We start from the raw sequence: 26,887 nt of genomic DNA on the forward strand, positions 1-26,887 counted from the left end.
CCTGAAGGCAGGGAGCCCCACAGGTGTTGAGGGCCCGTAGTGGGGGTTGCAGAGGAGAATACGTACAGGAGTCCCTACACAGGAATTGCTGATAGAATTCAGGGGCTGGCTAGCGGGGAGCCCAGAGAAAGAAGTCAGGGGGATGCCCAGGTTTCTGCACAGTAACACAGGCAAGAAACCAGAGTACTGTTTTAGGGAGAATCAGGGTTTGGGTTTGGATATGCTGAATTGAACGTCTAGGGGGCGCTGTGTAATACAGAGTTGCATGAACAGTGATCTGAATCAGACAAGATTTGGAAGTCTCCAGAGGAAAAGCAGTTTGAAGCCATAAGAGTGGATGATCATCGTGGCCCCGGAGGGGGGGGGGGGGCGGGAACAGAGCCCTGTGAAACACAGAAAGGGTGTGGAAAGGATATGCTTTGAGGATATCTATGTAAGTGCCCCAAGAGGATGAAAGTTAGAAAACCAAATAACTAAATGTACTACAAAGGGGTTGGAGGTGCTTTTGTCCCATTTTAAAATTATTATTATATTGTTGTTACCATATCTTTTTCTGCTCCAGGATTCCATGAAGGATACTATGTTACATTTAGTTGTCATGTCTCCTTAGGCTTCTATTGGCTTTGACAATTTCTCAGCTGTCCCTTTTTTTTGATGATAGTTTTGATGTGTACTGGTGAGGTATATTGTAAGATGCCCCTCTTTCGTAGTTTATTTTATGTTTTTCTCATGATTAGACTGGGGTTGTCTGTTTTTAGGAAGGAAGATCAGAGAGGTAAAGTGCCATTTTCATTACATCATATCAAAGTACTTGGATAGTAATCACCATGATTTATGACTTGTTGAGGGCCACAGCCCAGTCCGGATGATGCATGGCATCTTGCCAGAAGGGAGTGGTTGAGAGGTGAAGCCAGCGAGCCATTGAGATATTGATGGTTATGTTAAGCTGTGTATTCAATTATATATAGACCCCTGCTGTCTGCCTTGGGCTCCCCCTACTGCCTGCTACTTTGGAGTTCTCGCAGGGATTCCTGGGGAGTTCACCTTGGTTGGTGAAGTTCCCGTGGAGGGAGTTCTGGTTGGTGTGTGGTGTTCCTGGAAGGGCCTCCTGGGTGGCGTTTTGGGGAGTTCGGAAATAAAGTTTGTTCCTGCTTGAGTGGCTCGGTTATTTGTGCCCAGCCAGACTCTGACAATTACTGTTGATGTTAACTTTTATCACCTGGCAGAAGTAGAGTTTGTCAGCTTTCTCCACTGCAAAGTGATTCTCTCCTTCCCACTTGCCTAACCCCAACTTTCCATACTGTAGTCTTTGGAAGGAAGTTACTATGTATGTCCCATATCTAAGGAAAGGGGAGTTATGGTCCTCTCCTTTAGGGTGGAGTGTCTACAGAATATATTTGGAATTCTTTCCTGAAGGTCTTTCCAGTAGGTAGTTGCCCACAGGAAGTGGATGAGTGCTCTGTGGACATGTTAACAAGTCAAAAGGAGTTGATGAGGAGGCTTGCTGCATGTTTGCCAGAGTTTTGCCCAACCCAATTCTACTTTCATAGAAGACTTATTACATGTTGTTTCTTCTTCAGATGCTAATTATCTGGGTTGTGGACCATCTGTGCTTCTGGCAGCTCACTTCTGATGTCAAACTGGTGGCTCTGTTGGTTGTTAGTACCCATTCCTGTGAGAGGAAAAGAAGGAAATCTATGAAACAGTTATGTCAGTTTTTCTACCAGTTAAAATAATTTTCAAAAGGATTTGTCTTAAAAAAAGAAAGAGCCAGGCTGGGGCTGTAGCTCAGTGGCAGAGTGCTTGCCTAAAGCATGTGTGAGCCATTGGGTTCAATCCTCAGCATCACAAAAAAAATAAACAAAATAAAGGCATTCTGCCCATCTACAAAAAAAAAAAAAAAAAAAAAAGTTTAACTGACAAAGTAAGTTTACATGGGCTGAATTTCATTTGTCTGTGTTGTCTTTGTTTTTTCATTCAAAATGGCCTCAGCCATGTGGCAAGCATCATGCTGAACAGTTCACAGTAATTCCAAACCACATTACTCCCATTCTTTGTCACAGAGCTTTCGTAAGCTATTAAAAAAAAAAAGTATGTAAGTGTGGATTTGCCTATCTGAGCTGTAGAGAAGCAAGAAGAGAAAGACCGAAAAAGAAACAGAATCTCTTATAGGACTTGGCTGCATGTACTAGGCTTTAAGTCAAAGTTGGTGACATTGGTCTTATGCTCTGCTTCCGTCTGCTCTGCCCTCCACACTGAACTCTGAAGCATGTGAATTACTGTTGTAAAATGTAGGCCTCTGCGGGGATGAAGATTCACACAGAGGGCAAATGCTTTGGTTACTTTTTCCAGTAGGAGCCAGTGACCAACAGGCCAGACAGCATTACAGATTTTTTGGAAGGGAAGGAGTACTTTATTCTCAGATAATTCTCCCACCAAGCCCGCCAGTATTCCTTGCCTTCACGCCCAGTTCTATCTGATCCCCATTTTTTGGGTCTTTGTGTAAATACCCCCAGTCCATTGTAAAGCCTCTTTTCATCTTTTGTTGTGCTCACCTTCTCTCTCAGTACTTGCCTCTCCACCAGACCCACCTCTGTTCACCTAGCTCACCTCAGTGCCTGTCCAGCCCCCCACACTCTTCCACAACACAATAACAGCAGGTTTGACCCTCCTACTGCTCCAAATTGCTTCTTCACAATCAAAGCTGTCCTCTAGCTACAAAGTGGCAGAGTTACTGAGGCAAAATAATCTGTGCCAATTTGCATTTTCTTCCTTGTCATCTCTATTATATGGTATTTATCTGTCAAAATGAATAGAAAAAGCAGGCACTGTTCTGAACATAGAAAAAGATGGAAAACTACCCAATTTATTTATGAAACCAGAACATTCCTAATATCAAAACCTATCAGAATAGCACCCCAAAAAAGCTATTGGCCAGTCTCACTTATGGATATAAATGTAAAAATCCTAAAATATTTAGAATTAATACAAAATTTAATAATGTATTAACATAATAATTATATAACACGACCAATTAGGATTTACCCCAGGACTTAACACAGGTTAGGTGTAAAGAAATTTATATAATGGGTCAAAAATAAACAAGGCAAGTATGGTGGTGCACATCTGTAATCCAAGCTACTCGGAGGCTGAGGAGATAGGAAGATTATGAGTTTGAGACCAGCCTTAGCAACTTAGTGAGACTCTATTTCAAATAAAAAATAAAAAGGGTTTGGGAATGTAATTCAATGATAGTGTGTCCTTCAATCACCAGTACTACCAAAAAAAAAAAAAAAAATTGATCCTTTTTAATAGCCAAAGAATAAAACATATTAAGTCAGTTTTATTTTCTAAAAACATTCTTTTAAAAAATATATTCTTTAGTTGCCAATGGATTTTTTACTTTATTTCTTTATTTATATGTGGTGCTAAGGATCAAACCCAGGGCCTCACACATGCCAGGCAAGCGCTCTACTACTAAGCCACAATCCCAGTCCTATAAACATTCTTAATAGTCTGAATATTTGAATATTCTTCATATATACATATATCTATATAAACTCAACAACTCAGGTAAAGATGAAATAAGAATGTCTAGTCTCATAACTAAATAATCTTACTATTCTGAAAAGTTCAATACAATGAGACTGGAAATAGAAAAAAGAAGTTATAAATTTTGGAATGGGAGAAGTAAATTTATCATTGTTTGCAGATGATATGATTGAATGTATAGAAAAATCTGTGAGAATCAATTTTTAAGTGATGAGAATAATACAATGCAGAGAGGTCAGGTGATGCAGACAAATGTGAATCTGTAGCCTTCTTATATACCAAGAAACACTTAGAAGATATAATTAATAAAAATATCCAGAATGGGAATGTAGCTCAGTGGTAAAGCATTTGCCCAGCATGTGTAAGGCCCCAGGTTTGAACCCCAGCAATGTAAAATAAATAAATGAAAAGATCCCAGTAACATCTTAGCTAGGGGTATTGCCTGTGGAGTGGATGAGTTTAAAGCCTTGTTCATCCATGTACTAACCAAGTGAATGTAGCCTCTGGCTTCACTTTCCTCATTCATAAAATAGGAATGTAAATAGTAATTCTTATCTCAAAAAAATTGTTATAAAGATGAAATTATTAATATAGTGAAGTTTTTAGATTCTACTCTGCACATGGTAAACTTTCAATATACGTTAGCTATTGTTACTAGGATTTTCCCTATCCACAATGATAAAAGTAACATCAAGATGAAATACTTAGTTGTAACTTTCTGAAAAAAATGTTAGGAACCTATATAAGCAAAATTACAAAATTTTGCTGAAAGATATAATAGAAGTCTGAAAAAATGGAGAAATAAACCTTATTCTTAGAAAAAAAAAATGAATCCTATAAAGATGTCAGTGCTTACTGAAGTAATTTCTCACTTTTACAACATTCAATCATGATTTTAATGGAATCTTTTGTTACTTGATAAAAATAATTTTACTGTTCATCTGCAATAAAATCAGACAAGAAAAGCAAAGAAATCTCAAAAAGAGAGAGGGAAATCTCAAATTTTTAGCTCTTTACCTCAAACACTGTGAAACAAATAATATACAAACAAATAAACAGTTACTGTAGTTGGTAAAAAATAGAATAAAAGAGCCAAACTTAATGAGGCCCTGTCTCAAAAAAAAAAAAAATTTTTTTAAAGACTGGGGATGTAGCTCAGTGGTAAACGCACCTAAGTTCAATTCCCTAGCACACACACAAACACACAGAAAGCCATTAAATGACAAAGATTACAAATTGTACAAGCAGAATTACCTCAACTATGGAAAAAAAATCATCTTTTCTCTCAATTTTCAATATTGAGCATGATAAAATATTATAGACAGCATTTTTAAAGTATGTATTACACTTATGCTCTCCTTTTTGGCAGTACTAGGCATGAAACCCAGAGCCTCATATATGCTACGCAAATGCGCTCTACCACTGAACTACATCCCAAGTCCTTTTTTTTGTTGTTCTTTTTAGTCAAGTCCTTTTTAAAATTTGCTTTTGAGTCAAGATCTCACTACTCACTAAGTTGCCCAGACTGACTTCGAACTTGGGATTTTCCTGCATGAGTGGGTGAGTGGCTAGAATTACAGGCATGCATTATTGTGCTGTTTCTTTCTAGTTTACATCCCTTCTTTCAAAGGTCTACCCAATGCCCTTCTCTGTAGGCTTCTGTAGCTGTCCAAGCTTCAGCAGTTACTCTCATATCATAGCAATAATATGGTAGTCCTCCTAGCCAGATTAATATTTATTAAGCTCTACTCATACAAGAACTTTAAACATATTATCTCAATCCTCAAGATTAAATTGTGAAGTAGGAATTATAAATATACTCATTTTGTAGACGAGAAAACTGAAGTGTGTCTTGAACAAATTAATGCTTCAATTAAATGGAAGACCATAATAAGAAATAAGACCATAATAAGAAATCTGGTTCTTCTGATTCTCAGAGAATTTATTTTTCTTTTATGACAGCATTTGCCAATGTGGTCCAAGGACCAAAATATGCATTAATACCTCCTATGTGAATATATGAGGCAAGATTCTCTTTATTTGCTTCTGCCTAAGCTGCATATCTCCACAAAGAGAAGCAGATATGAGAATCTAGCTGCTTCTATTAAGGCAGATATCAAAGAGATTTGCTAAAATATGAAACAATTCCACTCTCTTCTCTCTCTCTTTTGGAAAATTGTTATTTTTATTAAAATGTGTTATTTATGTTAGCATGCAATGGACTTTTTTTTAAGAGAGAGGGAGACAGAGAATTTTTTAATATTTATTTTTTAGTTTTTGGTGGACAAAACATCTTTATTTTATTTTTATGTGGTGCTGAGGATCAAATCCAGCACCCTGTGCATGTCAGGCGAGCGCGCTACCACTTGAGCCACATCCCCAGCCCCAACATGCAATGGACTTTTAAAAACAAATGAAATTTTTTTTTTTTTTTTTAACCAGGGATTGAACTCACAGGCACTGACCACCAAGCCAAATTACCAGCCCTATTTTGTATTTTATTTAGAGACAGAGTCTCACCAAGTTGCTTAGTGTTTCACTGTTGCTGAGGTTGACTTTGAACACAGGATCCTCCTGTCTCAGCCTCCCGAGCTGCTGGGGTTATAGGCATGCGCCACTGCACCCTGCTAATGAATAAATATTTTAAGTATTCTAGCTTTAATTTTTAATGTAGGAAATATCTATAGATAAAACTTATAAAAACAAAAGCTCTTGGGAGGCTGGGGCTCAGAGGTAGCACACATGCCCGGCAGGTATGAGGCATTGGGTTCTATTCTCAGTACCACATATAAATAAAATAAATAAAGAGCTATCAACAACTGAAAAAAAAAAGCTCTCTTTTTTTTTAACTGATAAAATTTTTATTTCACTTTTGAGTTTTTACACTTTTCCTGATTATTCTGTGTAAGGTGAAACTAGAACTGTTTAAAAGACACACACAAATCTAGTACATCAATAACCGGGGATTTTTCTTTTTTGCTATACTATTTTCACAACCACAGGTGTGCTTGCTAGGCAATATAACCATCACAGAAGCAAACATTAGGCAGAATACTGGTAAGGAAAACAAAGCAGAGAGCTACCAGATATACAGACAGCTTGGTTCCACATTCTCTACTGCATTTTCAAGTGCCAAGTATTAACTGCACATTTTTGTTCAGCTAGAAAGAAAAGGATTTTATTTTTAGTTTTTTTTTTTTTTTTTGGTTTGTTTTAAATCAGTGCATGAATTTTTCTTTTCTCATTTTAGCAGATGGACAAACAGATGAACTCTACAGCTATATGGAATGTTAAGGGTAAGGGGTGATACTGTGAGACTGATAGGCCTGGCTATTCTAGATTCTCTCCTTTGCAGTCAACTTCCAGGCATTATAGGGTCTTGTGTAGACATGTCTGATAACTGAGCTGGATGAGTACACTTTGGAGATCTGGTGATAGGCACTAACAAGCATTATCAGGGTTAGTTGTAATAAAGGGATAAATCATTAAAAAATACTTTTTTGATTCAGATTGTGGTATAACTGAAGAGCAACAATTGTGCTGAGAACTGGAGGAAGACAGGGATATGGTGTGAGAAGCTCTTCTCAACTCTGAAGCAAGCGTTACTCACCAAAATGCTCACCACTGTCTTGCGCCCCCTGCCCACACGGCATAAAAAGTAAACAAAAGATACAGATTTCCAAAGGACTCTTTAGAGTCCTAAAAAATCATTAGGAGAGTAAAGCAGTCCTGAGACCAAAACAATTGAGAACATCTGCTTTACAACCACCTGCCTCCAACTTCCAATATTTTAGATAGGTCAAATGTGCTTCTTAACATAGTGATGGCTATTCAAGTTTGCCTGGTAAGTGCCCTAAAGAAGTTGTAACAAAGTGTTTGTGGGGACTTAAACAGTAGTGAGAACTTTTCTAACTGGAATGATAATGGCAAAGCAGAATTTGAGATGGGTCTGAAAGGTGATAGGATTTTATGAGAAGAGTTCCCTCTAGAAACAAGCACAGGAAAGCATGAAGTGGTAAATGGGCCCATCACAGATTTTAGTGTGCTAGTGGGGTGGGTCCATCAGGGATTTTAGTGTGCAAGCAGGGTGGAAGATTGGAAAACGGGACTACACCTTGAAGGCTTGAATCCATAGCTAAACCGTGTGAACTGTTTGGTATGTAATGGGGAGATCTGAAGAATGGTTTTTAAGGGGTTTTTGTTGTTTTGGGTACTGGGAATTGAACCCAGAGGTATTTTATCACTGAGCTACATCCTAGCCCTTTTTAAAATTTTGAGACAGGACCTAAATTGCTGAGGTTGGTTTCAAACTTGGGATCCTCCTGCTTCAGCTTCCCAAGTTGCTGGAATTACAGGTGTGCATTATTGTGCCTGACTGACCTGAGTATTTTGATCAGAGAAATGACAAAATGAAGTTAAAATTATAAAATACTTATGAAAAGAAAACCAAAGTCATCATGAAAGTTGAGGTGGCAGTGATAAGCATATTAGGTGGGAAGAGAGGCAGTCAGGACAATTTGCAGGGACCCAAAATGAGGACCTGAGTAGGTTGGGGCAGTGGAGGGGAAAGATGGCCATTGGCTTTTCTAGCTCATCTCTTAGGGATGTAGGTCTAGGACACTGGCGAAGTCTTCTGGTTCAGGGACTGGCCAACTTTGCCAGCTCAATGCTTCCATTTGTTAGCAGGTTCTATGTAACTTCAAGTCCCCCGGTATTTCACTAGAGACCAGTATTTAGGTTGCACTGTCAATGTACATGGAAGGATGGTGCTTTCCAGTGGTATAGGGGTATTCATCTGATGTATGGAGCCATCCCTTCCATCCATCAGGAAACCCGGAAGGCCAAATCCATACATATGATGTTGCTTTGAGGGTGTATGTTTGGATCCAAGGCATCAGAGGGTCTTTAGGGCTGCAGATTCTAGGGCCAGACTTCCTGGGTTCATGCCAGAGCTTTTCAATTTACCATCTTTGTGTCTTTCTACACCTTACTGATCTTTCTACACCTTACTTAGTTTTCCCTATTGTAATGGAAGACAGTAATACTATTTAATTTCAAAAGTTTACTAATATAATTAAATGACCTACTACATGCGGAATGCTTAGAAATAATATCTTATATCTAATAAAGTTTCAAAGCCATCCCTCAGTACTGGGAATCAAACTCAGGGCCTCACATTTGCTAGGTAAATGCTTTACCATTGAGCTATATTCCCAGCCCTTTTTGTTTTATTTGAAACAGGGCCTTGCTAAGTTGACTAGGCTGACCTTTACCTTCAAGTCCTCCTGCCTCAGCCTCCCAAGTAGCTGGGGTTAGCATGTGCCATCACACCAGGCTTCAAAATCCTTGTTTTATGGAGAGGAATTACAACCATGGATTTTTCCTGTCCCCAGTGTAACCATTCTCTCTGGTGACCTAACTCAGATCCCTCATTCAGTGTCCATTTCAAACAAGTTAGAGCTAGATAAAAACTGAAATACTCATTTGACAGTGAATTTAATATGTTGACTTGGCCAGTCTATTACAGTGCCCAGATTGTATAGATTCAGCTTGACATGATTGCTGCCATCTTGAAGTTTAACTGCCATGATTGTCCCGAAGTGCTTCTAGTCTGTTTTTCATGTATAGTTTCCCAGAAAACTATAAATAGACAAAGCCATTAGAGTGGTATATGGAGCTTTACAATCAGACCCTGGCTCCAGGAATGTGCCTGACTGATATTAGCTTAAGATAAACTAGGTACATTCCAGCTGGGATGAAATCGCTTTTGTCCTAACCCATACATACACCCCTTTTTCTCACCCAAATGGCAGGGATCCAGTTGGCCTTGTTGCCACCCGGGACCCTGATTTAATTAGGAAGTCCCCCTGATAAATTGCACTCTGCTATCCTTGATCTGTCTTGATCTATCTGTCCCTCCAGTTTCACAGCACCTTGAAGACAGTCCTCTGACACTAAGACTGGATTGTTCCAGAACACAAATATTTCATCAAACATTTATCTAGATGTTGCAATGAAGGTGTACTATAGATGAAGTTAACACCTGCAATCAGTTGACTTTAGTAAAAGAGATTACCCTTGATAATGTGGGTGGGTTTCATCCAATCAGTTAAGGCCTTTTGGGGGGTGCAAGGGGTAATAGCAATTGAATCCAGGGGTACTTTACTAGTGAGATACACCCCCCAATCTTTTTTATTATTTTTTTAGATGGGGCCTCTCTAAGTTGCTGAGAGTAGCCTCGAATTTGTGATCCTTTTGCCTCAGCCTCCAGAGTCACTGGGATTATAAGCATATGCCACTGCACCCAGCCAGTTAAGGCCTTTTAAGAGCAAACTGAGTGTTCCTGAAGAAGAAATTCTGCCTCAAGATTGCAGCATCAGGGGCTGGGGATGTGGCTCAAGTGGTAGCACGCTCGCCTGGCATGTGCGCAGCCCGGGTTTGATCCTCAGCACCACATACAAACAAAGATGTTGTGTTTGCCGAGAACTGAAAAATAAATATTAAAAAAAAAAAAAAAGATTGCAGCATCACTTCTGCCTGTCTCTAGCCTGCCAGCCTGTCCTACAGATTTCAGACTTTCCAGCCCTCACAATCATGTGAGCCCAATCCATATCAAGTTCAATTCCTGAGAACCTTGACCTAACTCTCTGGGTAACCCTTTTCTAAACCCTAAGTAGTTTATTTGCTTTTGGTTACACGTTCTTTCTTCAGCCAGGCTTTGTACATTTAGGTCTTTCTAAACTTCAGCTGCATTTTCCTGACACCAGACTTTAGCACTTAGGCAGGACCTTAGCCATTCAATACAAACCATCTTTTAGGGTAAACTATTTCTTTTTTAAAAAATATTTTTAGTTGTAGATGGACACAATGCCTTTATTTTTTTTTATTTTTTTATTTTTTTTAAGAGAGAGAGAGAGAGAATTTTTTAATCTTTATTTTCTAGTTCTCGGCGGACACAACATCTTTGTTTGTATGTGGTGCTCAGGATCAAACCCGGGCCGCAAGCACGCCAGGCGAGCACGCTACCGCTTGAGCCACATCCCCAGCCCCATGTTTAGTTAGTTTTATGTAGTGCTGGGGTTCTAACCCAAGGCCTCACATGCTATGGAAGCACTCTGCCACTGAGCTACAACCCCAGCCCCCTTTGGGTAAACTATTTCTACAATTGCTAATCTAGTCCTTTATGTGTTGACTCCTTTACCTCCACTATTTCAAAGTATAAGGAAACCTATTGGTTCCTTGAACAAACTTAGTCTAAATCCTTCAAAATGGGTAAGAAGCAAGCCTTCCTGTATGAGGAACAGCACAGCATGGCTGGACCCCAGGAATTCTGCTCTTCTTTGGAGATGTCCAGATTGGCCTCTAGGGGGCGCTGAGTTCCCAATATATCGTGGCAGGGTCATTTCTCAGCGTACCTCCACAATGAGCCTTCCTTGAGTACACAAGCAGATTTTGTTTGTCCAAGAAGCCCAGAGTTTCCTCATCCAGAGCAATCCTACTCCAAGTTCTGTAGGTGATTTCCTTCACTCTCATCCAAGGGAAAGATCAAGACTTATCAGATGTGGTAAGAGGCAAGTGAAGGGTATGACTTTGAAAGAGTAAAGAGGCAGGACCTGTAATAAGTGTTTGTATACACATTTATATATTTTTAAAAATATATATATTTATATATACTCAACAAAGCATATTTGCAATTTGGAAATCTGGAAACAATCTAAATATCTATCATGAAGAGAATGGTTAAATTATGATGCAACCATACTCTGATGATCATATTCACTACTATCTGGCACTATACATACCAAATCACTCTGGTTACTCTGAGGAGGTAGGCTGGGCTGGGGTAATGGGATGTGTGCTGGGGGTGGTGAGTGTGAGCATGTGTGGTCCAATGTTTTTCTATCATATATACTTCTATTTTTTCTTTCTTACAAGGCATATGTTTTTGTTTTTAAGCTGATAAAGATTTGTTAATAATAGTTGGTACAGAATTGTTGCAGAAAAATGTTTCATTTTCTTGAAGATATTAAAAATAGGCTGGGCACGTTGGCACATGCCTGTAATCCCAGTGGCTTGGGAGGCTGAGACAGGAGGATTGAAAGTTCAAAGCCAGCCTCAGCACTGGCGAGGTACTAAGCAACTCGGTGAGATCCTGTCCCTAAATAAAATAAAAAATAGGACTGGGGATGTGGCTCAGTGGTAGAGTGTCCCTGAGTTCAATCTCCAGTACCAAAAACAAAACAAAACAAAAATATATTAAAAATAGCTCACTGTCCATCTCCATGCTGTTTTAGGGAGATAGAGTGGGAATCACTGCTTGTAAACCATTTTGTTTTCTCATCCAGTTGGAAATCTAAACACGCTTAAACCCCAGCTCTCATGTCTCAATTGAAACTATAAAAGATCTTACTTAAATTTCTGTCACATTAACACTTTAAATGAAATTTTTACAGGTGGGGTGGCGCATGCCTATAATCCCAGCAACTTGGTTCAAGGCCAGCCTCAGCAAGTTCAAGGCCAAACTGGGCAATTTAGCAAGACCTTGTTTCAAAATAAAAAATATAAAGGGCTGGTGATATAACTCAGTGGTAAAGTATCCCTGGGTTCAATCCCCAGTGGAAGGAAGGAAGGAAGGAAGGAAGGTCTTTCTTTGGTACATGATTTACCAATTCCTAATTCTGTGCCTTTTCACACACCACTCCTTCCTCTTTGTCTTTGTTGCTTTTTCCAAAATTCCATCCCATACTTGCTTCTATAAAGCTTGAACCAAATCTGCTTTTCATACCAAGGTTCTACCTTATAATTCCCGATTCGCTTCTCTTTGTTCACAACACGTTTAGCTCTACTTCCTGTTACTTTATATTCTTGGACTGTTTTTGTGTGTCTGCTATTGTCTATAGGTTATAAAATTGAAGACAAGGCCCATTTCTTTATTGTTGTTGTTATTGTCATTATTATTATTCCAAATGCCAAAACCTAGTTTGCTTCAGGACAAGCACCTAATTAAATGAATGTCATAATAAATATCAGGAAGATCTATTTTGAATTTTAATATTTATTTTTTTAGTTTTCGGCGGACACAACATCTTTGTTTGTATGTGGTGCTGAGGATCAAACCTGGGCCGCACGCATGCCAGGTGAGCGCGCTACAGCTTGAGCCACATCCCCAGCCCAGGAAGATCTATTTTGAGATTTTCAAATTTCATTTCTAGATGCTACAACCAAGAGAAAACATACCTTTATAAATTAAAGAGATCCCATTAGTAGTAATCTGGCAATTACCACCTAACCAAGCAATCAAACTCAGCATAATTAATAGTGACATATTTTGGCCTGATGTGGCTTCAGTGATGTGAAGTATGTAATAGCATCTGTTAAGTACTTTTTGCAAAGATCTTTTATCCAAATCTAATCAAGCCTAAAGACCTAACTCTAATTTTTAGGAAATACAGGCTTATATCTCTGTCCCATACAAAAAATATTTTTTTCACAGTACTGGGGATTGAACTCAAGGACATTCTACCAATGAGTCACATCCCCAAATCTTTCTACTTTTTTCTTTTTGGGAGTGTATAGTGTGTGTGTGTGTGTGTGTGACATTGATAGGTCTTTATTTTGTTCATTTATTTATATGCAGTGCTAAGAATCAAACCCAGTATCTCACACATGCTAGCATGCCAGGCAAGCACTCTACCACTGAGCCACTACCCCAGCCCCTATTTTGTTTTGTTTTTGAATCAGAGTCTTGTTAAGTTACTTAGGCTGTCCTTGAACTTGTGATCCTCCTGCCTCCTCCTCCTGAGTAACTGGGATTATATATGTGCATCACCATGCCCAGCTGTCCAATAGAACTTTCTGCAATGATGTAAATGTCCTATATCTTCACTGTCAATAAAGTACCAACCAACCTACTAGAAATTTAATTTTATTTCATTTTAATTATTTTTATTATCATCATCATTATATGTGTGTCACTGGGGAGTCACACCAAGGGACTCATGCATGCCAGGCAAGCACTCTACCACTAAACCACATCCCCAGCCCAACCCCAAGCCATTTTTAAAATTTCTTATATTTTGAAATAGGTTCTCACCATATGACCCAGCTATACCACTCCTCAGTATTTATCCTAAAAAAATTATAAAGTTGGGCTGGGGATATAGCTCAGTCGGTAGAGTGTTTGCCTTGCATGCACAAGACCATGGGTTCAATCCCCAGCACCACATACACACACAAAAAAGAAATCCTACTGCAAGGTTGTATCTCATACCAATAAAATCAGAATGTCTAAAGGCTGGGGTTGTGGCTCAGTGGTAGCATGTTTGCCTAGCATGTGTGAGGCACTGGGTCCAATCCTCAGAACCACATAAAAAATAAACAAAATAAAGGTGTCAATTTAAAAAAAATTATAAAGTCATCATACTACAGTGATACATGCATACTCACATTTATAGCAGCACAATTCACAACAGCTAAACTGTGGAACCAGCCTAGGTGTCCATCACTGGATGAATGGATAAAGAAAATGTGGTATACAGACCAAATGGAATTTTATTCAGCCATAAATAAAAATGAAATTATGTCATTTGCAGGAAAATGGATGGAACTTGAGAACATTATGTTAAACAAAATAAGCCAAACTCAAAAGGTTAAAGACTGTATGTTTTCTCTCATATGTGGAAGCTAGAAAGGAAAAAGGTAAAGAAAAGTTGGGGGAAAAATCTCATGAAAATTTAAGGGAGATCAGTAGAATACAGGAAAGTGACGAGGTTTAGGGAGTAGGGAAGGGAAAGGGAAAATACTAGGGAATGATATTGGCTAAATTATATTATGTTGTATTCATGTACAAATATGTAACAACAAGTCCCACCATTATGTACAATTATAATGCAACAATAAAAAATGTAGGGAAAAAAATAAAATGCACATACGTCTGATCTAGCAAAAAAAAAAAAAAAAAAAGAAATAGGATCTTACTAAATTGCCCAGGCTGACCACAAGCCTCCTACCTCATCCTCCCAAACAGCTAGGATTATAGGTTTGTGTTATCACACCTACCTGATAAATGAATTTTATAGAGAGAAAGGGAGAAGGGAGATAAGAAGGAAAGGAGGGAGAAAAGCAAAATACTGGCAATTGCTAAATATAGATTAAGAGTACATTGCTGGGCACAGTGGTGCACGCCTGTAATCCCAGTGGCTCAGGAGGATGAGACAGGAGGATCGGGAGTTCAAAGCCAGCCTCAGCAACAGCGAGGTACTAAGCAACTCAGTGAGACCCTGTCTCTAAATACAATACAAAATAGGGCTGGGAATGTGGCTCAGTGGTTGACTGCCCCTGAGTTCAATCCCCAGTACCAAAAAAAAAAAAAAAAAAAAGAGGTACACTGTCAGTTGGGTGTAGTATAATCCCAGCGACCTGGAAGGCCGAGATGAAAGGATCACAAGTTCAAGGCCAGCCTGGGCAAGTTAATGAGACCCTGTCTCAAAATCAGAAAGGTTAGGATGTAGCTTGGTGATAAAAGTACCACTGGTTTTAATCCTCTTGCAAAAAATAATTTTTTTAATTAAAAAAAATAATAAAAGGGGCTGGGGCTGGGGCTCAGAGGTAAAGCACTCACCTAGCATGCATGAGGCACTGGGTTCGATCCTCAGCACCACATAAATATAAAATAAAGATATTCTGTCCACCTATAACTAAAAAATAAATATAAAAAAAAAATTCACTGGTAGCCAGACACAGTAGTACACACCTGTAATCCCAGTGACACAGGAGGCTGAGGTAGGAGGATTGCAAATTCAAGGCCTGCCTTAGCAACTTAGTGAGATTTTGTCTCAACATAAAAAGAAATCAAAAAGGCTGGGGAGGTAGCTCAGTGGTAGTGCTTCCCTGAGTTCAATTCTCAGTACCAAAAAGAAAAAGTTCACTGGTACTCATCCTTCTATTCTTTCAACTTTTCTATAGGTTCAAAAACTTCCCCCCAAAAAAAGTTGGGGGGGACATTATAAAATTAAGCAATATTGACTCTAAGTTTTTTTCATTATCTATTTGTTCATTTTTTGTGGGGATCAAAATTTGTGTATAAAAAAAATAGTGGTAAACACCATTTATAGAAATATGTAAGTTGACTTCAAGACCTTAATTTTTCCCACGCCAAGGCAGACCATCATTTCACCTCAATAGAAGAATGCCTGAACCAGTCTCCCCAAAAATTGGTGGGGAAGCTAAGTAGGTTCTTTAATTCAGAAGGTTAGAGGCCTTTTGCTTTTGTTCCCATTCCCTAATTTCAATGCCAGTCAAACCCATCTACCTTGCTGTAAGGTAGAACTTGGTTCCTCAGGGTAATCTCTTCCCACCCCTGCTTTTGGAGAGACATATGGCCCTCAAACCACAACCAGAAAGAACCAGGAGCACAAGTGGCTTGTGTCCTTCTATAACTGAGTTGAATGCCTGACTGCTTTATAGTAACTTCCCTACCGTTAGCCACAGTGACAGAATTGTTTCCTATCTATCTCAGCACCTAGCACTCCTCTGAAGATTATTGTTCATCAAGAGCAAGCCCAGATTTAATCCACTTCTGCTTATCCAGAATGAAGCCTCTAAGACTCAATGAGGGCAGGCTGGCACTTCTACCTCCTATTTGTATAAGCATTATAGATCTGGCTCTATTTGGATTTCCTCAGTTCTTCCTCCTTATCCACACAGTCTTTTTTTTTTAATTGGTTTCTTGATTATTTATGATAATTATGAATTTATTTTTTTATTTGTGGTACTGGTGTTTGAACCCTGGGCCTTGTGCATGTTAGGCAAGCACTCTACCAACTGAGCCATATCCCCAGCCCTCCACACAGACTTTGATGTTCTTTTTCCATCTTTACTCAGGGAAAATGACTAAAATCCTAAGATATAACATCATCATTTTATTCATGAAATAATCAAACACAACACAGGACTGACACTGACAAACAGCTATGCATAAAATTATATAAATCTGCTTGCTACATTTTCCAAAAAAGACCCAGTCATTGTAAACAAGGGAAATAAATCAGGAGGGTACCTAAAGGACTGCAGTGTTTTCAGCAAGTGCCCCCTACCCCCTTATAGTGAAGGAAGCCCCAGGTGGAGGTGGTCCCTTCAGCAGAAATAGGAGGCAGCAGTGGTGTGCGTAAATCATGCTTCCTGGCTCTGCAGACACTCAGTGGTAGGCCTTGTTGAATTCCTGGAGGGCCCAGCGCTTGTTCTCAGTTGCCTGCTTGAGCTGGGTGTACTCTTTTACCAGCCTGTCAAACTCCTCCCCAAGGACCTCATAGGTATTCAGAACCTGTCGAGATTTCTCCATGTCCTGCTCTTGTAGGCAAATGGCTCCCTCTAAACGGTCCCTAAGAGCCCAGGAAAAGAAGGTTCAATATAAGGATGCTTGTCCTCAGAAAGTAGACAAGAAAAGGAACATGCTAAAATGAACAAGTCAGGAGGGAGTGGGAACAAGCTGTGGACAACTATACAGATTCCTGGGAGTTCTCACCTAATGAGACGATGAACTTCCACTTTCTCAGCAGTGTAAGTGTCAGACAAAATCTTTAGCTCCTCCATCCTGACAGAGGAAAGAAAGAAATGTCATGTGGAAGATCCCTGACAGGATCAGAGTTAAGAATGAACACAGTGCCTACCCACAGTCAAGATGCAGGCTAAACAATGATGGGATAAACAAGGTTACTCTGAATCCTTGAGCAACTGATCTTACAGTAATGCACCTATTTCATAAGTCTGTAAAATAAAAGACTCAAGAATATTAAAAAGCTTTTGGGTACTCCAAAGGCTAATGCTGCTGTGCAGCATTGATTGGATATCCACAAAATGTTAGGCATGATAAAAAAAAGAGATAAGGATGAGAGATGGAGGAGCGGGGTATAAGACAGTATCCCTTAGATCCACAAGACTCACAGCTTACCTCAGCTTAAGGATCATGGCACTGCACTTGATTTCCAGGTACTGGGCATTGATGCGGTCTAGCTCAGACTGAGTCTTCAGTCGGTGCTCTTGAAGAAGCCTCTGCAGCAAAGCGAGGCAGCGGAGAAGTACCTGATCCCCCAAGAGTAAGCAGAAGAGGTGTAAGAACAGAGAGTAGAAAGGAGGGCAAATCAAATCCTTGACTTGCCTAAATGTGCTGTGGGGTCAGAGTAAAGGAAAGTGGAGACTGTCACATTGCCTCCACACACCTGAGAGTAGGTGGCACTCTTTTTCTCCAACAGTACCAGCTGCTCCTTCTGCTGGTTCTTAGCATCCTGGCACTGCTGCTTCTCACCCACTAGGACCTCTGCCAGTTTCCACACCTTTGCTGCCTTCAGGGTTTCACTGTCAGCATCTGGGCAAAGAGATAAAGAGCTGGTGAAATTCTAATTGCTACTGCCCTCTGTAAGGCTTTATTCGATGTCCCTGTACTACATCTAGCTCTGAAGTCCGACTTCCCGGGTTTTCTTCTGATGCCTGGTTCTCATAGTCAGGTTCTCTTCACTCTTACTTTGGATTCCTGGTGTGTGTGTGTGTGTGTGTGTGTGTGTGTGTTTGTGTGTAACTAGGGACTGAACCCAGGGACGCTCTACCACTGAGCTACATCCCCAGCCCTTTATATTTTTTATTTTGAGACAGGGTCTCACTAAGTTGCCCCGGCTGGCTCCAAATTTGCAATCCTCCAGCCTCGAACACCCAAATCTCTGGGTTACAGGTGTGTACTACAGTTTTACACTGGCCCTGAATTCTTAAGCCACAGAGCGGGGGGAAAGATACGAGAACACCTATAGGCCTGACCTCTCCTCCCTTTGCCTTTGTGATCCTCCTGAGGAGAGAACTCATCTCTTCCTGCAGCAGGAGAACACTTCCACTTGTCACCTTGCTAAATCAAAGGAGTCCTTACAAAAACATTTATTTTTATTCCACCAGAAACAAACACATAGGTATCTCTGATACTTAAAATACATTATTCTCAAAAAACAGTAGATCATGAACCCTGAAGGCCAGTTGTGAGCAGAACAGAGGACCAGCACTCACCTGAGTTGGGGTCATGGTAGCAGAGTAGAGTGAAACATTTCCTCTTGAGCTGTTCCTCCACTTCCAGCTGGAGACGAGCTTTCATCTGCACAAAATCCTATAACCACCAAAGCAAAAGGTGGTGCAAACAGACTGTTAGAACTAGGGAATATCACCAATGAATATGTGATGATACAACCTTAATATTAACCACAGAAAACATGTCAAGAGCCATCAGAGAAGTGAGTTGTGGCGGAGCACACCTGTAATCCCAGCTACTTAGGATGTAGAACAATCACAAATTTAAGTTCATCCTATGCAAATTAACAAGATCCTATCTCAAAATTAAAAAAAAAAATTTTAAAGAAACATCAGGGAGACTCATTTTTAGTTTATCAAATCAGCAAAAGGAGGGAATGGGTTGTAGCTCAGTGAGAACTTGTCGAACATACACAAGGCCCTAGATTTAATCCCCAGCATCATAAAAAAAAGAAACAAGTAAAAAGACCGTCAAGATCCAATGTTGGGGGTATAGGGATATGGCACGCGCTCGCCTGGCTTGCGTGAGGCATTGGGTTCAATCCTCAGCACCTCATAAAAATACAATAAAGATATTGTGTCCACCTAAAACTAATATTATATATATATTTTTTCCCATTGTTGGTGAAAATATGGGAACTAGGAATACTAGAAACACCTTTCTGAAGAATAGTGTGGCAGTATGTACCAATGTGTTCTGTGTATGTATGTATGTTCTGATCTAGTGATACCACTTTCAGCACAAATGTTAGGGAAATAAAATATATACAAAGGCAAAGACACATTAACTAGCATGTTCATCTCACTATAATTTCTAACAGCAAAAATATGGAAATAACCTTAATACCCATCAATAAGGTTAAACAAATTATGGTATATCCATATAATGGAGTCCTAGCAGTGATTTAAACTAATGGTATAAGAACATATGGGGGTTGGGGAATACAGCTCAGTTGGTAGAGTGCTTGCCTTGCATGCACAAGGCCCTGGGTTCAACCCCCAGCACCACAAAAAAAAGAACATATGGGCTGGGGTTGTGGCTCAGTAGCAGAGCACTTGCCTTGCACATGTGAGGCACTGGGTTTGATCCTCAGCACTACGTAAAAATAAATAAACAAAATAAAAATATTGTGCATGTCTATAACTAAAAACAAACAAACAAACATAGCACTAGGGTTGGGATTATGGCTCAGTGGTAGAGCACTCACCTGGCATATGTGAGGCACTGGGTTCAATCCTCAGCACCACATAAAAATAAATAAATAAAGGTAAAGGTATTATATTCATCTACAACTAAAAAAAAAGAAATCTTTTTTTAAAAAAAGAACATAGCGGGGCTGGGGATGTGGCTCAAGCTGTAGCGCGCTCGCCTGGCATGCGTGCGGCCCAGGTTCGATCCTCAGCACCACATACAAAGATGTTGTGTCTGCCAAAAACTAAAAAATAAATATTAAAAAATTCTCTTTAAAAAAAAAAAAAAAGAACATAGCACTATGTGCCTAGACACTATGCTAAGAGTGCTATCGCAGATATGTATCATCCTATTTATTTATTTATTTATTTGATGATGGGAATTGAACTCAGGGGTGTTCAACCATTGAGCCACATCCCCAACCTTTTATTATTTTTATTTTGAGGCAGGTTCTCACTAAAGGAGGATCACTAATTACTGAGGCTGGCTTTGAACTTGCGATCCTCCTGCCTCAGCCTCCCAAGTCTCTGGGAGCCTCATTCTATTTCTTGATTTGAAAAAAAATCCACAATGTATTACACCAAAACAGATTATACTATCTATGTATGCACAGAAGGTATAATATTATTTATATCAAGCTTTTATAATAATAGTATGTTTTCAGATGTAGTATTCCATCTTTTATTTGCTTCTATGTAATGTTTTTCTTATTCTTTGAGTTTGCCCACCATAGATATGTATCATTTTGGCAAAAATAATTAAGCTTAACAAAAAATCTTAAAGATATGGGGAAAATAAAACACTTTGCTTCTTTGTTCCCAGTATTCTTTCCTCCCAACCTCTGAGGGTGGCATGAGCTCCAGAAGGTCCGCCTTCTCCAGCCCTAGCAATGGAGGTATCTCCTTCTCCTGGCTAGGACCTAAGAGGTGTGTCAGTTCAGTCACAAGGAGCCGCTGTTCAAGGGTCTCATGAAACTGAGAAAGAGAGAATAGAAAGCAAAAAGAGGTGACTATAAAACATCTCTTACTCCATCTGTTCCATCCCCATGAACCAGTTCTCATACTTTCAGAGTTCTCTTCAGCTGTCATCCCCTTCAGCTGCAAATGCCTTCTGTCAATCCATTTCAAAACCTTGATAACACACTCTTTTCCCCAATAACTACAGTCCATTTTTGTTTCTCTTTTTTAAGGTAGAGACAGAAGTGTTTTTAGAAAGTGGATACACATTCAAGGAAGACTGTGAGCTATCTCAGGAGTGACAACCCATTTTGTTTTTAATAACCCATTCCTCAAAGCTCTTCTTTGCCCTAGATCACATCATCAAAGCAAGCCACATTTGGCCTGGTCATTTCTATAGTTGGTAACACACCTTATCTCATCTCTTTGGCCTCACCTTTTTGTCCTCAGATGTTAAATTTGTGTCTTGTGTCTTCACATAGTAGTCCACAAGCAGTTCTTGAATGACTCTCTGTAAAATCTCAGACCTCAACCATGTTGTCTTATGCAGTCGAATTTCCTTCCATGCCTAGAAAACCAAAAATATCCCAGATAGAAACCACTCTCTTGAAAGAACTTTCCCTTCCTCCAGTCATCCCTTCTCTCAGGGCCCTTACCTGAGCCTGCTCCTTTGCCAGGAGGAGACTTAAGCCACTCTCATCCATATGCTGTGAGAGACTCAGCAGCAGCTTACTGAAGTAGGGGTTCTGTAACAGGTCCTCTTCCCTCAGGTTACAAGGAGGAAACTGCTTGCTACACACTTAAGGCACAGGGACAAAAAAAGCAAAAAGGTAAGGATGCTTAGTTTATATAACTGAACATAATACTTCCAAAACACCTCGGTTTTTGGTTAGAAAAGTTTCTAAATCTCATGGATTTAAAAGGAAAAACTAACAAATTAGAAACTAGAAATAATACTCAAAGTAATATTTATTTTATATCCAAAGATGTAAAATGAAACTCATTTCTTTCTTTCTTTCTTTTTTTTTTTTTTTTTGTGGTACTGGGGAATGAACCCAGGGGCATTTTACTCCTGAGCTACACCCCTAGCCCTTATTTTTTATTTTAAGACAGGGTATCGTATTGCTAAGTTGTTGAGGCTGTCCTTGAACTTCTCATCCTTTTGCTTCAGGTTCCTGAGTCACTGGGATCACAGGCATACGCCACTATGCCTGTGGATAAAACTCATTTCAAAGGGAAATGAGTACCCAATAAAGTTAAGGACTTAGATAATGGAAATGCGCAGGCTAGGGATATAGCTCAGTGGTAGAGTACATGCTTAGTATGCATGAGGCCCTTTTGATCCCCAGATCCCAAACACACAAAAAGAAAGGCAGGAAGAGAGGGAAGAAAATGAAAATGCATTTGGTAAAGATGGGACAAAAAGAATCAACAAGTGTGGCATGGTGGCACAAGCCTGTAATACCAGCAGCTCAGGAGGCTAAGGCAGGAGGATCACAAGTTCTAGGCCAGCCTCAGCAACTTGGTGAAACCCTGTCTCATAAAAAAAAGAAGGTTGGGCTGGGGATATAATTCACTTGGTAGAGTGCTTGCCTTGCATGCACAAGGCCCTGGGTTCAATCCCCAGCACCACAAAAATAATAATAACAGTAAAAGACATTTTAGGGGCTGGGATGTAGCTCAGTGGCAGAACATGTGTCCAGCATATGTGAGGCACTGGGTTCAATCCTTAGCACCACAAAAAATAACAAAAAAACCTTAAAAAACACAATACATTTTAATAGAGATCACCCAGTACCCCAAATTCATTCAGAATTACTAGAGTTCTTGAACAAAAGAGAAAAACATACATTCTAAAATTCCAACTTGACTGTGATTTCTAGTCATATAAGCAAGCCTAAGAAAAGATATACCTTTATAGTATGTAAAAAAATTAACAAATTCTAATTATTTTAAGTAGAACTGAGTAATAATGCATGTAGACACAGAAGAGCATAAGCATGAGAAAAAGTGAAGGAAATTAGGATTCTCTAGTTATTCCATATAGTCAGAGCTTTTTTTCCATCTCTTTTCTGGGTGCTCTCTGCTGGAATCTTCTACATCTACTTACCAAACACTTTCATTCTTTGGACCATCATACCTAAGGTTCTTTTAGAGAATAATAAGTTTGAATCTTAGTATCTCTTTCCCTTCTTCCTCTCCCCCTCTCTCCCTCTTCCCCCATCCCTTCCTCCTCTAAAATATTGAAGGATTCAATATGGAAATAGTAAAAATATAGGAAATTCAAGTTCTTGGAGAATTTAAGAAATACAAGATTCAAGATATGGAAAGAACTCAAGATACAGAAGGAGCTGAGACTTTCTGTGTGTGATGGGGACACTAGAGATTGAACCCAGGGGTGCTTTACTACTGAGCTATATCCCCATCCCTTTTTATTTTTTATTTAAGGCAGTATCTCATCAATTTTCTCAGGGCCTCACTGAATTGCTGAGGCTGGCTTTGAACTTGCAATCCTCCTGCTTCAGCTTCCTGAGTCACTGGGATTACAGGTATGTGTCAATGCCCCAGCAGGAGCTGAGATTTTGAAGAATAAGATGTGAGAAAATTCGTTGGGAGTGAGTCTGGGGTTGTGACTCTGTGGTAGAGTGTTAACCTAGCATGCATGAGGCACTGGGTTCAATCCTCAGCACCACATAAATATAAAATAAAGACATTGTGCCAACCTAAAAAAAATATATATTAAGAAAAAAATTCGTTGGGAGTGGTGGCACACGCCTGTAATCCCAGTGGCTCGGGAAGCTGAGGCAGGAGGATCATGAGTTCAAAAGCCAGCCTCAGCAATTTAGCTAGGCCCTAAGCAACTCAATGAGACCCTGTCTCTAAATAAAATATAAAAAAGGGCTAAGGATGTGGCTCAGTGGTTAAGTGTCCCTGGGTTTAATCCCCAATTCAAAAAAAAAAAAAAAGATATAAGAAAATTCAAGATACAGGTAAGAAGGAAGCCTTCAAAGAATTAGCTAGCCACCCTTATCTTTAAAATATGCTTGCTACTGCACAAGCAGATAGTACACCAACACTTAACAGGAGTTAGGGTAATCTGTTTCCATTAAGAGACTGTTCAAGAATTCCCATGTATCCTAGTTTTCCCAGAAGCTTAGACTTTTGTAATAGAAAACAAATTGATAAGACATTACAAATCCTTTTTATTAGCCAGCAAAGTGGTGCTCGCCTGTAATCCCAGCAACTAAGGAGGCTGAGGCAGGAGGATCTCCAGTTCAAAGCCAGCCTCAGCAGATTAGCAAGGTATTTAGCAACTCAGCAAGACCTCGTCTCTAAATAAAATATTAAAAAGGGCTGGGGATGTTGCTCAGTGGTTAAGCTCCCCTGGGTTCAATCCCTGATACCAAAAAAAAAAAAAAAAAAAAAAAAATCCTCTTTATTAAAGAAGGCAAGAACCTGAATAAAACCTCTCTGGGTAAGTCAGCAAACCTTTTGCAAATATCTACCCTTACCTTGTTGAAGTATTTCCATCCCTTGTCCAGGGGAACAGAAATCTCCAGATGCCATTTAATTTTCTTGGGATTTTTATCTGTGTGGAACCAAATGAAAGAAAACAAAAGATGAATAAATAGCTGGCTGCTCCAGATTAAACTACCTTGGCATTGAGTTTCTTTTATCCACAAGCTGGAAAGGAACCTCAGGGATGCTACTTACAGAGAGGGGCTATATCACAAATCCAGGGTTCCAAGCTCTTACACAGTTTCATGGACAGACTTACAAGTGCCAAAATGTTTGGCATTCCAAGCACATAAATGTCTCCACTTGTTCCAAGCTTTCTAAAAATGAGGAGCTTGTTTCTAAAAAAGAAACTTTCCAATTCACCAAGGTCTAATCAGGAGGATCCCACACCAGCACCATTATTATGTTGAAGTTAAAAAAGAGCTACTGCTTTCCAGTTATGAGTGAACTGGGGAAAGAGGAGAAAATAATCAAAAGTCTGGTTTTTTTTTTCCCCCCAAATAACTCAGCTACCAAATTCCACAATAATTGTATATGTGTGTGTGTGTGTGTGTGTGTGTATGTGTCCATTCATTGAAGAACTGTTGGTAGTTTTTGATCATTAAATTCTAGAATCATCCTTCAGGAATGACAGATCATTCCACAGTTGCACAACAACTGGTTTTCACATAACAGCATTAGTAAAGAGCACCTGGAGGAAAGAGCATGACAGGAAGACTGACAGGTCAGTGCAGACAGAGTGAGGCAAAGGTATAGTTAATGCAGCAAGACTGGGTCCTGAGCTCCCGCTGTTTTGCCAGAATAATGGAACACACTGAAAAGAATGACCTTAGAGGGGCAGTAAAGATGAGCACTGTTTGGACTCGGAAGACAAAATTCTTCCCTTGACATTATTTTCCATGTTATGTTTTTGCTCCACCTTCTACTCTTGGTGAGGTATCAAACTCCAAAGGGCAGCTGAGTCTCCCAAAGCAAAACAGACATTGAAGGTCATTATGATTTAACACTTCATGTTCACAGAACATTTGGTTTACTCGCTCCTTTTATGAGTAACATCAAAGTAACTACTCATTTGTTTTGTAACGTGGTCTACTGGGGGCCGCAGCTAAGAAGGCTTCTAGAATGCTAGTACTTAATCTACAGCTCCACTGTTGCTTCTGTGTGAATTTAAGGGAAATGCTTTTTTTATGCCAAACTTTTTTTCCACCTGCAAAACTGTGATAACGACTCGTGCCTTGGATGAGACTTTTAAGAATTAATAACACCATCGACTTGTCAACAAAAACCACTATTTAGTTAAGCTCAGTATTTTTAACAATTCGGTTTATTGTTAATCTAAGCCAGCAAATAAAAAGTTTTGCAGGCAAATTTCGCACATGGAAATGAGGACCAATCCAAATTTCAACAAGTCAGCTGTTCCCTCCCTAGAGGTTTTTTTATGGGTATTTTTCTTTACCCTTTAAAAATGTTACAGGGCGTGAACGGTGGCGGCAATCAGGCTCGATTCTCCACCCTCTGCACTTAGACGTGTTAAAACGCTGCTACTGGGACCCAAGCATTTAAATGTTCTGACTCAGGCGTCTTTTAAATTCTTAGAGCTGTCTTTACACGCTGCACTGAACGTTAAATTGATTTTACAGGTATTTTCACAAGATGTGACCCTTACAAGGCCCAAGATGAATCAAAATGCAGTACGGGCTCCCCGGCGCCGACTCTCCTTCTGTCTGGACGACCAAGGATTCCCAAGGGCGAGGGCGGCCTCCGCGGCAGGAGACCGAGGGCTGGCCGGATTGACCCTCTGAGCGCTCCTCTCCCGCAGCGCAGCCCGCCACCCCTCGAAAGCAAACCTGCACACTCTGGGGAAGCTGTAGCTCCCGAGGCAGTGCCGAGGGGGGCTGGGCGGGCTGGCGGACCGCGTCGACACCCAGCCAGCGGGGCTCCGGAACTTCTCACTCGGGCCCCGCGCAGAACCGGGGGGAAGCTAGGTCCGGGAGGACCGCGCGGGAAGGCCGGGTCAAGGGCTGGAGCCCAAAGTGCACGAGAGGCCGCAGGGAGGGGGGGCGGGGCCAACTCAAGGCGGGAACGACAGATCCCGCCCCCCTCCTGGCGCGAGTCCTTGGTTTCTAACGGCCGCGAACTCGGGTTGTGGAACTGTCTGCGGAAGAGCGGTCTCAGGAAGGTCGTTTTGTGCCTTCTTGGTACCTTTCCCAGTTTACGGACAAATGTTGGGAAAATGGTATTCATAACTCACATTATTGAGGGCCTACGATGAGTCAGGCGCTATGTCAAACGTTTACTTCCCTCGTCTTGCTTCATTTAGTTCTTACAGCTTCCTACTGGGAAGTTACCATCATACCCATTCTACAGAGGGGAAAACTAAGGCGCGGAGAGGTTAAAGTCAAGGTAGCAGCCCAGAAACCTAAACCTACCACAATGGTCTGCTGAACCTTCCTAGACCTGCCTCCATCCCTCATCCTGCGGGTAGCCCCGCCTGGGGCTTGGTTCACCTCTTCCCTGGCACAACTCTCTGCACTTTGGGTCTGCTCTCCTTTCTCAGGCTCCTTTGCCCTCTGCTTTATCTCTCATTCTTCATTTACCTCTGTCT

At 40.2% G+C, this 26,887-nt stretch overlaps 1 protein-coding gene across 4 annotated transcripts; it reads right to left on the reverse strand.

Annotated features, from left to right (window-relative positions):
• Positions 1-737: 737 nt before the first annotated feature.
• Haus4 (HAUS augmin like complex subunit 4) lies at positions 738-26,273 on the reverse strand. 4 transcript variants are annotated; one of them, XM_071607755.1, is made up of 10 exons: positions 25,949-26,273; positions 24,276-24,352; positions 21,420-21,562; positions 21,200-21,331; positions 20,647-20,781; positions 18,598-18,694; positions 17,769-17,914; positions 17,501-17,631; positions 17,075-17,143; positions 738-1,672 (listed from the first exon to the last, which is right to left on the reverse strand). In XM_071607755.1, exons 2-10 carry the CDS (start codon positions 24,328-24,330, stop codon positions 1,660-1,662), a joined length of 921 nt encoding a protein of 306 aa, XP_071463856.1. In that variant the 5' UTR covers positions 24,331-24,352; positions 25,949-26,273; the 3' UTR covers positions 738-1,659. The 4 variants fall into 4 exon arrangements, with proteins under 4 accessions (XP_071463856.1, XP_071463854.1, XP_027775881.1 ...); XM_071607753.1 differs by lacking the exon at positions 738-1,672 and adding an exon at positions 16,453-16,931 and having other exon boundaries at positions 26,130-26,272; XM_027920080.2 differs by lacking the exon at positions 738-1,672 and adding an exon at positions 16,453-16,931 and having other exon boundaries at positions 25,949-26,271.
• Positions 26,274-26,887: the final 614 nt, after the last annotated feature.

Source organism: Marmota flaviventris, chromosome 2 (genome assembly GCF_047511675.1).
Source record: "Marmota flaviventris isolate mMarFla1 chromosome 2, mMarFla1.hap1, whole genome shotgun sequence".
NCBI lineage: Eukaryota > Metazoa > Chordata > Mammalia > Rodentia > Sciuridae > Marmota > Marmota flaviventris.

Coding starts and splice junctions, on each gene's coding strand:
- Haus4 (XM_071607753.1), bottom strand. CDS start 24,330: ATGGCATCTGGAGATTTCTGTTCCCCTGGACAAGGGATGGAAATACTT. Junction 21,332..21,419: donor TGGCAAAGGAGCAGGCTCAG/GTAAGGGCCCTG, acceptor TTGGTTTTCTAG/GCATGGAAGGAAATTCGACT. Junction 17,632..17,768: donor AGAGTGCCACCTACTCTCAG/GTGTGTGGAGGC, acceptor TTGGGGGATCAG/GTACTTCTCCGCTGCCTCGC.